The 13,933-nt window shown below is 43.5% G+C and overlaps 1 protein-coding gene across 1 annotated transcript in view; it reads right to left on the bottom strand.

Moving 5' to 3' along the window:
• Nucleotides 1–13,933, bottom strand: part of Tango6 (transport and golgi organization 6 homolog) — a 169,276-nt gene that overhangs the window by 59,862 nt on the left and 95,481 nt on the right. Inside the window, exon 16 of the mRNA XM_005345416.2 lies at nucleotides 2,698–2,838. Within this exon, the coding sequence (XP_005345473.1) occupies nucleotides 2,698–2,838 (141 nt within the window). The remainder of the gene's footprint in view (nucleotides 1–2,697; nucleotides 2,839–13,933) is intronic.

Below are 13,933 nucleotides of genomic sequence, written 5' to 3' on the forward strand. Positions count from 1 at the left end.
AAAAAAAAAAAAAAAAAAAAGAAGTTGCTGTGGCTGGGTGGTGATGGTGTACACCTTTAATCCCAGCACTTGGGAGGCAGAGGCGGGTGGATCTCTGTGGTTCGAGGCCAGCCTGGGCTATAAGAGCTAGTTCCAGGACAGGCTCCAAAACCACAGAGAAACCCTGTCTCAAAAAACAAAACAAAAAAGAAACCAATCAAAGTAAACTGAAAATTATAAAAAACAATTAGGAAGATTGCTTATCTCTGGGGCAGGCATAGACTAGAAAGGGCAAAAGGAAGTTTTGGGGGGTCATTTCTAATTTGAATAGTAGTTAAGTAAACTGAATGTCATAAAATTGTACTCTTGACATTAGTTTTCTATAAACATTGCTGGTTATATAGAATACCTTGAGGGGTTTTTGTTTTGTTTTTGCTTGTTTTGCTTTGATTTTTGAGATAGGTGCCAATATATAGCCCTTGATAACCTGGAACTTAATATATGGACCAGGCTGGTCCTGAACTTACAGAGATCTGCCTGCCTCTGCCACCACATCCAGTCCAAGTTTTAAAACAGAAGGAGAAATGAACTCTTGTTGAGTTCTCCCACCACCAACCTGTACAGCTAGGAGCTAGGGGATGAGGCCAAGAGAGGGGCATTGTACTAAATCCTAGCTCTTTTCACACCACTACACACTGCTGAGGGTAAGAAGGAGCAAGGCCCTGAATGCAACTGGGGTGTGCATTAGGCAAGTGTCATCACAATGGTGCTCACATGAACCTCCACAACATTAGCAAAATAAGAACATTGCTTGTGCCATATGAATAAGCCCTATTTCCCTTGAAAGGACTTTAAGTCATTTGCTCTATGCACCCAGCATGCTGGCACAGGTGACCGCACCTCATCCAAGAAGCTGAGGACCAGAGTCTTTCAGATTTCATAATTTTCTGATCTTTGTAATATCTGTATATGTATAAGTATAAACACAAAATTCATTTTTGTTTTGTATACCATTTGTATGCATAAACTGAAAGTAATTTTACTTAAAATGTTTTTTGAATAAAACAAAGTTTTGTAGTATGGAATTTTCTAGTTATGACATCATAAGAAGTATTCAAAAAGTTCAGATTTTGGGGGGCTGGAGAGATGGCTCAGCGGTTAAGAGCGTTGCCTGCTCTTCCAAAGGTCCTGAGTTCAATTCCCAGCAACTACATGGTGGCTCACAACCATCTGAAATGAGGTCTGGTGCCCTCTTCTAGACTACAGGCATATACACAGACAGAATATTGTATACATAATAAATAAATATTTTTAAAAAAGTTCAGATTTTGGACCATTTGGGGAGTCTAAATTTTCAGATTATGGATGCTGCACCAGGATGTGAATGAGACAGTTAAAGTTGTGACTAGCCAGGAGGAATGGAACACCCTTTAACCCCAGAACTCGGAAGGCCAAGGCAGGTGCATCTCTGTGAGTCTGAGGCCATCTTGGTCTGCAGAATGAATTCCAGGACTACATAGAGAGAGTCTCAAAAAAAACCCAAACAAGCAAACTAAAGCTATGACTGTGCTCGAGGCTGGAAACTCAGAAAAGTGAGGTGCAGGGAGTAGAGCTGCCAGAATTCATGGGATTTGTCTTGAAATGACAGGGCTGCCTGGGAAACATGGTTAACTACAGATACCTGCAGAGGAGCGGAGCCTCTCTCCAGTAAGCCCATCCTTTATCTCTCATCGCAGAAAATGACCTGGCTGCTTGATATGGGCTGAGCCACCTCTCCAGTGCCCCCTTATGTTTTTGGTTTTGGCTGTTTTTGCAGTACTGGAGATTAAACCCAAGCCCTCATACAGTTTAGGCAAGCACTCTACCACTGAGCTACATTCCCCCATCCCTCTTTTAACTCCTGAAATAGGGTTTCACTAAGTTACCCAGGTTGTTCTTGAACTCATTCTGTAAACCAGGCAGGACTTGAACTGTGATCCTCCACCTCAGGCTCTTAAGTAGCGGGGATTCCAGTTCTGTACCACTAGGTCCAGTTGATTCCCTTTAATTTTATTATTCAAAATATGACCTTATTTAGTATGAATATCCTCTTTTATACATGTGAACACTAAAGCACCAAGAAGCAAAGAAACATTTCCATGATCCCTCAACCAGCTAGAAGCAGCTTAGTATTTGAATCCAGGAAAGCCACATCCACAGCCCACGAGACAATCACAACTCTCAGTTTGTAGGCAGGGAGCAACTCCTTCAGGGTGCTTCAGTTCTAGCACTACCATTCACTGGCGAAGGAATGCTGACAAACTGCCGAAGGTCTGAGTCACATTTCATTCCTCCTGGGTCTAACAACAGCCTGTTTAAAGGACTTGTTGGGCATGGTGGGATGTATCTATAATCCCAGCACTCTAGGATGAGGGAGCAGACTGTGAGATGGAGGCCTGCCTGAACTGTTCAGTGTATCTTAGGCCAGCCTGGTTTGCAATCAAGAGCCCATTCTAATCACACAGACCCCAGGGAAACAGCTCTTGTGGAGGGAAACTAAGTAGCTATAGGAAAATAAACAATCTTCTCACAGTTTTACTTGCTTAATATGTGCGCAATCCCTAAACAGTTCGTCACCACCCCTGATCTGCTAGTAGGATGAGCCCTCCAGTACACAAAGATTTTAAAACCACACTGCTTGTTTCAGAGGATGAGATGAAAAATAAACAAAAAACTCACCTAATGCTCTGACAATTCGCATCAGGACCTCTCCAACTTTCATTCTGGTCTCTGCAGTGTGCTTCTCTTTGCCACTATCGTATTTGGCCAACAGGTCAACCAAGATTTCTTCAGGGTACACATCTGAGAGAAGGGCAACCCCTGGGGTCCAAAACAGAAAGATGGAACTCATTATTTAGGACAGAAAGATATCATGCATGTGATGGGGTGGATACGAAGATTTATTTATTTTTACATTTATTAATGTGTGTGTGTGTGTGTGTGTGTGTGTGTGTGTGTGTGTGTGTATCAGAGGATGAGCTGCAAGAGCCAGTTCTGTCCTTTCACCTGCATCCTGGGTATTGGACTCAGGCCATCAGGTTTACTCTGAGCCATTTCACCAGCCCACACAAAGACACCTACACTGCAGCTCTTAAGGTCACAGCTGCTCTCTGTAAGTGGAAGGTGGTGACTAGGCATCCAAATTCCTGGACTTGCTAATCCTAGGCAGGGCTCTAATGTACTGTCACTGACATTCTATGATCTCTGGGCTATGGAAAATACAGTAGAGGCTAGATCACTACAAGTCATGGCTGGATTTGCACAGCAGCAAGGGACCGCCAGGCTTCTCCAGATTTTAGGATTCTAAGGTCAGATGACCGTAATGCTCCATGACTGTCAGCCCAAAGCACAGCAGTGCTCCATGCCTTTGCTACAGCTCTTCAATACAGTGTGATGTCCCTTGTAAAACTGTAACTGTGAAAGCCGGGCGGTGGTGGCGCATGCCTTCAATCCCAGCACTCGGGAGGCAGAGGCAGGCGGATCTCTGTGAGTTCGAGACCAGCCTGGTCTACAGAGCTAGTTCCAGGACAGGCTCCAAAGCCACAGAGAAACCCTGTCTCGAAAAACAAAACAAAACAAAACAGAAAAAAAAAAAACAAAAATGTAACTGTGAGAGCATTGTTCCTAAGGAAACATTTTCATGACAGGCATTAGAACTCAGCTTACAGCTGATTTCCTGGATCCCATCCCCCATCCATACTAGGCCTCCACAGTATGTACGAACAAGAGTGCAATCACATCTGAGCCCAGCTCCACATTCACCCCAGCCAGAAAAACGAGGGCTGCACATGTTTTGGAAGTCTCCCTGCTTTTACCTCAACCTCTCAGGTCCTCAATGTCAGGTCTGCTTTTTCTCAGCAACCTTTTAATTGCTCTGTCCGCTTCTGTCCTTATTCCTTACCACAGTGGGAACAACTGTTTAACATGCACATCAGGCCCCTTCATTCTGCCCTGACCTCTCAATGGGCTTCCCTTTTCCCCTTCCCTGTATACGCTCCCTCTTGTCCTACCCTCTCTCCATGGTCCAAGAACCAAGGAGGCCTTTTTGAACACGCTATCCTTTGCTCACTAGTCCTGAGCAATTCTGCCCACCTAGTTGTTTGGGGGTTTTGTTGTTGTTGTTTTGTTTGTTTTTTTAATTTTTTTTGTGTTTTGTTTCTCTAGACAGGGTTTCTTTGTATAGCCCTGGCTGTCCTGGAACTTGTTTTGTAGACTAGGCTGGCCTCGAACTCACAGAGATCTGCCTGCCTCCCAAGTGCTGTGACTTACAGTGTATGCCATCACCGACTGGCTGTTTTTTAGATTTTTAGTACAACAATCTGCTTCTGCCCCTGTATTGGGCCTCACCTCCTCTGTTACAGCAGGGGCTTCTCCTTGGGGAAGGCTGCCAGCTAGCTCCAGACCGCCTAGCTCATATCCTGTTTTTAAACATTAAGTGGCAGCCTCCTTCCACTAGCACTTGACCCTTCTTGCCTGGCTTATTTTCTTCTTAGCACACAGTGCTGCTGCTGTTCTGCTCGCATAAGCCCTTACGGATTGTTTGTTCTTTTCCTTAGAATGCAAACTGCACGAAGCCAAGGATTTTGTTTTATTGTCCACTGTATCCCCTAGAAACGGGCCAGCACACAGTAGGTGTTCAATAAGTATTTGCTCAATGACTCAATGAATGAATGAGTAAAAATGGCTCGAAGAGCCACATGTGGTTGTAATCATAGTACTCAGAAGGACCACAAGTTTGAGGCCAGTCTGGGCTACATATACCAGATCTCAAGGCAGTCTGGGCTGCTAAGTGAAACTGTTCCAAAAGCCATAAAGGAAAGGAGGAGAAAAAGCAGGAGAAGGAAGAGGAGGTGGTAATGGTGATGGCAGCGGCAGCTACAATGGCTCAAAATAATCATGATAGAAATCCCGAAATTCATAGAGGACAGGGAGGGAGTAAGCATAAGCAACACTCGAGGATCTACAGTATTTTCATTTAGATTTGCCACTCTGTTGTTTAATCTGACTATCTTCAGGAATGTGCGCGTATTATTTTCTGTAGTATAGGCTGTGATTCTAGTCTCATTTACATTCACGTCCACTGTCGTCACTGCACCCGCTGAGGGCTGCACCTGCCTTCCCAGCCTCTTGTCTATCTTCCCCCTCACCCTGTTTCCAAGGAGCCTAGGAAGCCCCTGCATGTGGGCTCACACCTCACACAAGCAGCAGCTCTGCTCATGCAGAGCTTCAGGCTGCAGCAGGAAGAGATGCAGTCCACTCTGTTGTGTAAGCTGATGGAGAAGTCTTTGGGGTCCCAGGTAGAATCAGGGGATATTCTAGCTTAAGGAAAATGTAAATGAATTGTTTACTAAGAAAGAGAAGGGAAATAGCATCAAGATTCTGGAAAAACCTCAAAGAAAGGTGAACTGGCACGGGGCAGCTGCAACCCCAGCCAGCTCGCTATCACTGGTGGCCTGTGAGCCTTCGCCGCAGCTACTTTTATCCAGGGGCTCACACTCAGATCCAGTGGATTCTTTCCTTGTAGGAGCAGAGTCGTTACTTTGTCATGAACAATGGGGAAAATGGGGTTTGCTGTATAAAACTCTGATATCTGGCATTCCTGAAGCCATCTTACCCTGGTGTCTCTCCTGCCTTGTTCATTTCTCTCTCTCTCTCTCTCTCTCTCTCTCTCTCTCTCTCTCTCTCTCTCTCTCTCTCTAGTCTGTAGCAGAAAAGTGATTTACTTCCTCAGACGTAGTATCCTGGCCAAACACGCTCAGATGTGTGCCTGTGCACATCATCTACTCTCTCCTGGAACCACCCTGAGGTTCCTCTGGGAACCGCTAGTTCCCCTTTCCCATTCCCTATTCAAGTGTGCCAATAATACACCTGCCTCCCTCTGGGTGGGACTCATACCCCAGGGTGGCAAATTACAAAACTCTGCCCCATCCCAACCATAATGATTCATTCAGGAATGGGCAAGGAGGTTAGGTCCCAGAACCCAGGTTGGAACTCCATGAAAAGGTAGCCACCACTTCTTTGTTTAAATTAATGTCCTGGAGTTTCCGGTGGCCACTATGAAGATAAAACCCACCCAGCAAGATACCAAAATAGAGCCAAGCTAAGGGAGGAGGGAAAGGGAAAAACCCTGATTGATCCTGAGCTTCCAAGTCTAACTGATCCTACTTACCTACTTATTTTGGATACATAAGCTAATAAACACTATTTTATGTTTGTCAGTTTCTTTTTCTTCCTTCCATCTTCCCTTCCTTCCTTCCTTCCTTCTTTCTTTCTTTCTTTCTTTCTTTCTTTCTTTCTTTCTTTCTTTCTTTCTTTCTTTCTTTCTTTCTAATTCTTCAAACAAAGGAATTCTAAAATACCTCTGTGCTGGCTAGGTTTATGTCAACCTGACGCAGGCTAGAATGACTTGAGAAGGAACGTCAATTGAGAAAAATGCCTCATTAAGATCAGTTGAGGGCATTTTCTTAATTAGTGATTGCTGGGAAAGGGTTCAGTTCATTGTGGGTGGCACCATCCGTGGGCTGGGGGTCCTGGGTTCTATAAGAAAGCAGGCTGAGCAAGTCATAGGGAGCAAGCCAGTAAGCAGCACCCTCCATGGCTTTGGCATCAGCTCCTGACTCCAGGTTCCTGTCCGGTTTGAGTTCCTGTCCTGGCCTCCTTCAATGATGAACTGTGATGTGAAAGCAGAAGACAAATAAACCCTTCCCTCCCCAACTTGCTTTGGTCATGGTGTTTCATTGCAGCAATAGAAACCCTTACTGGGATACCTCCTTTGAGATTCTTTTCTTTTCTCTTCCTATAATGCTGAAGGTGAAGTTCCACCAGGCAGCATTAACTACTCCCACTCTTCCACAAAAGGGCGCCCATGGCTAAGCATAGCCCCACTTCCCACAGCCCTGGGTTCAGATAAACTGGCCAAGTTTATTTTCCTTCTAGGCACTCCTCAGACAACTACCAAGGGCTGTCTGACTGCCACTTGAAGTTTTTCTTCCAGAATGCAGCTGTTGTCTTAGAGTTTATCTGGGACATTAAGGAAGTGCCAGCCTTACTCGGCAGATAGCAAGAAGAAGCACATACAAGGTGAAGAGCCTGTGTTTAGTTAGGTTAATTTAGTTTTTGGTGGTTAGTACTTGTAAGTTTTTCTAACTTTGTCATGCTGGGGTTGTATTATAACCTACACATGACCTTTGCCCTTCCATTTAGTAATTTCCTTTGTAATTTGAAAATGTGGCAACTTCTGGGTCATCACAGGTTTCAAGAAAACATGACACACCAATCAATCCCTCTAGCAGCAGGATCCAAACGATCCATCAAGGTGCCTTCTGCTCTTCATAGGAGATGGCTGCAGCTGGGGTGCTATGTAGCCAATAAGACACACAGAGAGGTGAAGCCAAACCATACTCTGTTCCATGCTTGGGTACAACACAGGAAACAGGGGAACTGGCTCAGTAGGGAAACTCTTATTCAAAGAACATCTCGTAATAAAACACTAACTTTGCAAAGTAACTATTTGCACATGCCTCGCCCCCCAGACTTAGATTACAAAGGAGAAATCTATTTGATCAAAGCAGTGACCGCCACATGATCCCTTAGCATGTTGCCAAATGATCTGTAGAGCCTTTCAGCAGGTGCAGGGGGGAAGGCTCAGCTCATATTATCATAAAGATGGATAGCTCTGAATGGTGATGCTGACTGGATCTATCCCAGGAGCCTGCTAAGCCATCCTGACTTCAAAACTCGCTTTCCCTGGGCAGATAACAACTACACAAAATACTTGCTCAATTTGGAAAACTACATATTTCCTCAAACTCCTTAGGTGCTTCTGCAAACAAGACTGTAAGAGGAACACAAACCACACAGATTGTGTGGCACCTTTTACATGTGCTATTCAGATTAGGCCAATCTACACACAGAAAGTAGATGTAACGGTGGCCCAAGACTGTGAGAGTTGGATAGGAAAGATAACTACTACTGGACCCAGAGTCTTTCTGGAGTGATTTAAAACGTTCTAAAACTAACTGTCAAAATGGTACACATCCTATGACTATAATAAAAACTACTTAATTGTACATATTTTTAAAAATTGTTTGGGAGTGGAGAGATGGGTCAATGGCTCTTGCAGAGGACATGAATTCAGTTCCTCCAATTCCAGGGGATCTAATGCCTTTGGCCTCTAAGGCCATCACCATTCACACACACACACACACACACACACACACACACACACACACACACCTTTTTTAATCTTTGAAAACAATAGCTGGGTATGGTGACACATGTCTAAATCCCAGCCCTTGGTGGTAACTGTTGTTACTATTGATTTAAGGAAGAGTCTCACAATTTAGGTCAGGCTACTGAACTTCTGATCCTTCTGCCTCAGTTTCCCCAATGCTTGATTATAACAACATACTACCAAACTCTATTCCTTTTTTTTCTTTGTCTCTTTCTCCCCACCCCCCCCCACCCCTGAGACAAGGTTTCTCTGCACTAGCTGTTCTGGAACTCGCTCTTGTAGACCAGGCTGGCCTTGAACTCACAGAGATCCACCTGCCTCTGCCTCCCGAGTGCTGGGATTAAAGGTGTGCGCCCCCACTGCCCAACAAACTCAAATTTCTTGTATGTACAGATTGTTTGAGTGTTTTTTCTAGTGCTGGGGATTGACCCCAGGGCCATTTACTACATCTCTACCTTAAATTGTACACTTCATATAGATGAACCCTAAAATAATTAAATATATATCTTAGAAAATTATTATCTACATGTGTTGAAACATCACATAGTGCACCATGAACATAGACAACTTAAATTTTTATTATATTTATTTATGGATGTGTGTGCACATGTGTCATGGTGAGTATGTTTAGGTCAGAGGACAACTTTTAGGAGCTGGTTCTCTCCTTCCACCATGTTGGTTCCAGGGATTAAACTCAGGTCACTGACCTTGGCAGCAGGTAGCAGGTGCCTTTACCCACTGAACTATCTGGCCCTCAATTTTTCTCCTCTCCTCTCCTCTCCTCTCCTCTCCTCTCCTCTCCCCTCCCCTCCCCTCCCCTCCCCCCCCCCTCTCCTTCGAGATAGGGTTTCTCTGTAGCTTTGAATCCTGTCCTGGAAGTAGCTCTTGGAGACCAACTCACAGAGATCCGCCTGCCTCTGCCTCCTGAGTGCTAGGATGAAAGGCGTGCGTCACCACCACCCTGCTATCTCTTTCTCTTTTTAAGACAGGATTTCAGCCAGGTACATACAGCATGGGCTATGCAGAGAAAGTCTGTCTTGAAAACCCAAAAAAGAGCAAGAAGATGATGATGACAACAATGACGACAGGATTTTATTACACGGTCCTGGCTGGCCTGCAACTCACTATGGAGGCCAAACTGGCCTCAAACTGCCTCCCAAAGTACTAGGATTAAAGGCCTGTATACCCACACCTGGCACCTTTATATTTTTGTGTATTACATAAAGATAAATTTCTTTGGTTCTTCTTTCCTTTTCTTTTCTTTCTCACATAGCCCAGGCTGAGGATGACCTTGAACTTCTCATTCTCCTTCACCCCTCTCCCAAGTGCGCAATACATCTAAAATGAAACCTAAAAAAACTATTTCATATCTTCTTTTTTTTTAGATCTTTGAATAGATAAAAACAGGATAAAATAGCCTGGCATATCTTGAATGTTAAGCGAAGTACACTGACAAGGGCAGAGCTTCAGCTCCAAACAGGCTTTGGCTGCCCCTGCAGTGTAAGAGAAAATGACTTCCTATCAGTGAGCTAAATGAGGAAAAAGTCAAGTATTTCATTATTTCGTAGAATGTTTTGTAATCTTAAGAAAATGGCCTACTAGTTTAAAAACAATTTAAATACTTCATTAAGTCAAAAATTCTACTCTAAGAATTTATTCTAACACACACATCAGTACAAGTAGATAATTATTATGCGTAAAAGCATTGCTGTAGCACTATTTATAATAGAAATGACTCAAATCAAATTAACTGTTCATGAATAGAGAGCTGGTTAAATCACAGTCATTCATCCAGTGAAATCCGATGTACCCCTCCCCCACAAAAATGAAGCAGCAGCTTTTTAAGAGCTGTTATGAAATCAATTCCAAGCTCCATTATTAAGCGAAAGGTGAGATTTAGAACAGTGTGTTCAGAATTCAACTGTACTTAAAACAGAGGAAACACACACTTATCAAATAGTCCCAGAATAGACATGGAAGTCTAAGCTACATTTGTGACCAAATGTGGCATAATAACCATAAACATCTATGTTTTCATCGTCCTTAAATCTCACTCAAGTGGCAATGAAGAGAGGAGAGGGGAAGGGAGGGGGAGGGCGAAGAAGGGGAGAGTTGAGGGAAGGGAAGGAAAGGCGTAAGTCCACCAATGAGGAAAAGGAGATCGAGACAAGTCTGAAATATGGAGAAATAGGCTGAAAATGGAGCAGAACAATATGTGTTTGGCAGGGCTGCTGGGTCATTTGGATAAATTTAGTCACGAAGTACTTGGAAAAGGAAGCAAATATAGGAGACAGGCTGATCATTGAGCTTGGCTCACTGATAGACACCACACAGTCAGCAGCAAACACTGCCCAAGATATAGTCAAAAATTAGAATGCGGGGGGGGGGGCCTCAACAGATGCCCCAGTGATTAAGGGATTGTGTTAATCTTGGAAAAGACCCAGGTTCTGTTCCCAGTGCTCAAACAGCAAGTTACAATCATAACATCAGTTCCAGGGGATCTAGCACCCTTTTCTGGCCTCTGTGGACAAGTACAAACTAAGTGCATGTACATATATGTGGGCAAAACACTCACACATACAGTAAAAAAAAAATCTCTCAAAAACAAAACAAACAAACAAAAAAACAGTGGTGGCACATGCCTTGTCTATAAATCGAGTTCCAGGAAAGTCAGGGCTGTTACACAGAGAAATCCTGACTTAAAAAAAACAACCAAACAAACAAACAAACAAAAAGCTAAGAAGAATCTAAATATTAGGAGTTTTTAAAAAAGGAAATAGCTGTATGTGGTAGCATGCACATGTAACCCTAATGCTTGGGAGGTAGAAGCAGAAGGATCCTAAATTTAAGGCTATACTCCACTACATAGTGAATCTGAATCCTGTCTAGATTATATAAGACTCTGTCTCAAAAAACAAACAAACAACACAAAAAAACCACAAGGGAAAATATTAGGAGAACCAGTTAGGTGTGAATGTAGCTGCACTTGCACTTAGCCCACATCTAAAGTATAGAAAATGAATAGATAGATAGCCAGGCAGTGGTGGTTCACACCGTTAATCCCAGCACTGGGGAGGCAGAGGCAGGTGGATCTCTGTGAGTGAGAGCTTAGCCTACTCTACAGAGTCAGTTCCAAGACAGCCAGAGTTGCAGAGAGAAACCCTGTCTCGAAAATCCAAAAAAAGGAAAGAAAATGAGTAGACAGGGATGGAGAGACAGCTCAGTGATTAAGAGCACTGGTTGCTCTTCCAGGGCACCTGGGTTCAATTCCCAGCACCCACAGGCTGTTTGCAACTGTCTGTAACTCCAGTTTCAGGGAGTCTGACACCCTCTTCTGGCCTTTACAGGCACTGCATACAAGTGGTACACAGACATAATACAGTAAGCAAAATACTCATACATGTAAAATACTAAAATAATAATTAAAAGAGAAGATAATCCCCATTTTTCTTCATCAAGAAAGATCTATATAAGCATTTTATCTAGAACTGGGGAGGTCATTATTAGAAGAAACTATTTTAAAGAAAGAGAGGGAAACCAAGTGGTGATACACATTTATAATTCCAGCACCCAGAAGACAGATGCAGGAGGATGATAAGTCTTAAACAAGCCTGGACTACACAGTGAGAGCCTTCCTCAAAGAAAAAACAAACAGGGAGGTGGAAATGATCTCTAGGCCTTCAAAGATAAAGTGGGATAAAGATAGGGCAAAAAACTGTGTTCAAATGCTTGGCATAATCACAGGCCAGTGACCCCAGCACTAAGAAGGCTGCAGCAGGACTTTCAAGTTCAAGGATAGTCCAAGATGCATAATGAATTATAGACAAGTCTAGGTACCTGAGGGAAATGCTGTCTCAAAAGGCCAAGTAATAACAGCAACAACAAAGAACTGTGTTCAACATAATTAACAAATTTATTTAGAAAACTAAAAAAACAAGAAAATATGTGTTTGTAAGGCAAGTTCTAATTTGAAAGAACAAAGAATAATAGTTAAGGGGAAAGCCAGGCGATGGTGGCGCACGCCTTTAATCCCAGCACTCGGGAGGCAGAGGCAGGCAGATCTCTGTGAGTTTGAGACCAGACTGGTCTACAGAGCTAATTCCAGGACAGGCTCCAAAGCCACAGAGAAACCCTGTCTCGAAAAACCAAAAAAAAAAAAAAAAAAAAAAAAATAGCTGAGGGGAAGTGGTCAGCTGAGTTACTCTGATAGCTCCAGCATTTGGGAGGTAGACAGGAGGCTCCTAAATACAAGGCCAGACTGGGTTATGTAACAAAGTTCAAAGCTAGCCTGATAGAAGAGAAGAGAAGAGAAGAGAAGAGAAGAGAAGAGAAGAGAAGAGAAGAGAAGAGAAGAGAAGAGAAGAGAGAACATAAGACACAAAGATCCTTCTGCATCACCATATGTATTGGCCTCTCTTGTAGCTCAAGGGAGACCACATCAGGAGGAGGAGGTTGTGCCTCAGCAAGATGTGTTGGCTGTTACATGGGGATTCTCATTAAGATGGAAGCTAAGGATAATTTCAACACTACACTAAGATTCCAGGAAATTGCACAAACTGGGGAATCTGGTTATTATATCAAGGAAGTGTGGAGAACTCAACTGGATAGCGGTTGTCTTTGTAATTACAGTGAATGACAACATCTAGCATGCCCATATGATGTTCAGTTACTCCAAGGCTCCAAAGTTGTACTAATTACAGACAGGTTCCAACAAATTCCTACAGATTCAGGATGAGTGAGTGTTACTCAAGTTTGAGGAAAAGCAGGGTTACACTAAGAAGCCTTGATGGCCAACTGCTGAACATCTGTATGAATATAGGGCAGCTACCTCTTGAATTTTTCACACTTCCTTGTGTGTGTGTGTGTGTGTGTGTGTGTGTGTGTGTGTGTGTACGTGCACATGCAAGCATGTCATGGACAGCATGTGGAAATCATAGGACAGCTTGTTAGAGCTACTTCCACTAGGTGGATTCTGCAGATTGAACTCAGATCATCAGGTTTTGCAGCAAGTGTGTTTACCCACTGAACTATCTCAGCAAGCTCTTTAATAAGGACTCAAGTAATAATTCATACACTAAGGTAACACTGAGGAATCTGTTTAAATGGTGTCCTAATTTCCACTTTGGAGAGGAAAAAGTAAAAACGTGTGAATAACCCGTGTTTACAGACAACCACACTTATTGAAATCCCTTGAATTGTAAAATTACACTATTTTTCCTTTTTTAAACACTTAATAAATTTGTTATTTGATAATTTTATATGCACTTAACATGCATTCTGATTATTAAACCACTCTCCCTTCTAAGGTTTTGAGGCAAGACAGAGCCTCATGTAGCCCAGCTAGTCTTGACTCAAGTGGTGCCTAGGCAGTACTTGACCTTCTGATCCTATCCACTCTTGAGTGCTGGGAACACAGGTGTGACCTTGATCGTGAAATTGCTCTGTACACGCCTGTGCGTGAGAGTCAGAAATCAACACGAGGTACTTTCCTTAGTCACCATCTGCTTTACTTTCTGAGACAAGATCTCACAGTGACCTTATCAATCAACTAGACTGACTAGTGAGCTCCAGAGAGCCCCCACCTCTGCCTCCCCAGGCTAGTGAGCTCCGGAGAGCCCCCGCCTCTGCCTCCCCAGGGCAGTGAGCCCCGGAGAGCCCCCCCATCTCTGCCTCTCCAGGCTA

Source organism: Microtus ochrogaster, chromosome 4 (assembly GCF_000317375.1).
Source record: "Microtus ochrogaster isolate Prairie Vole_2 chromosome 4, MicOch1.0, whole genome shotgun sequence".
NCBI classification, from domain to species: Eukaryota; Metazoa; Chordata; class Mammalia; order Rodentia; family Cricetidae; genus Microtus; species Microtus ochrogaster.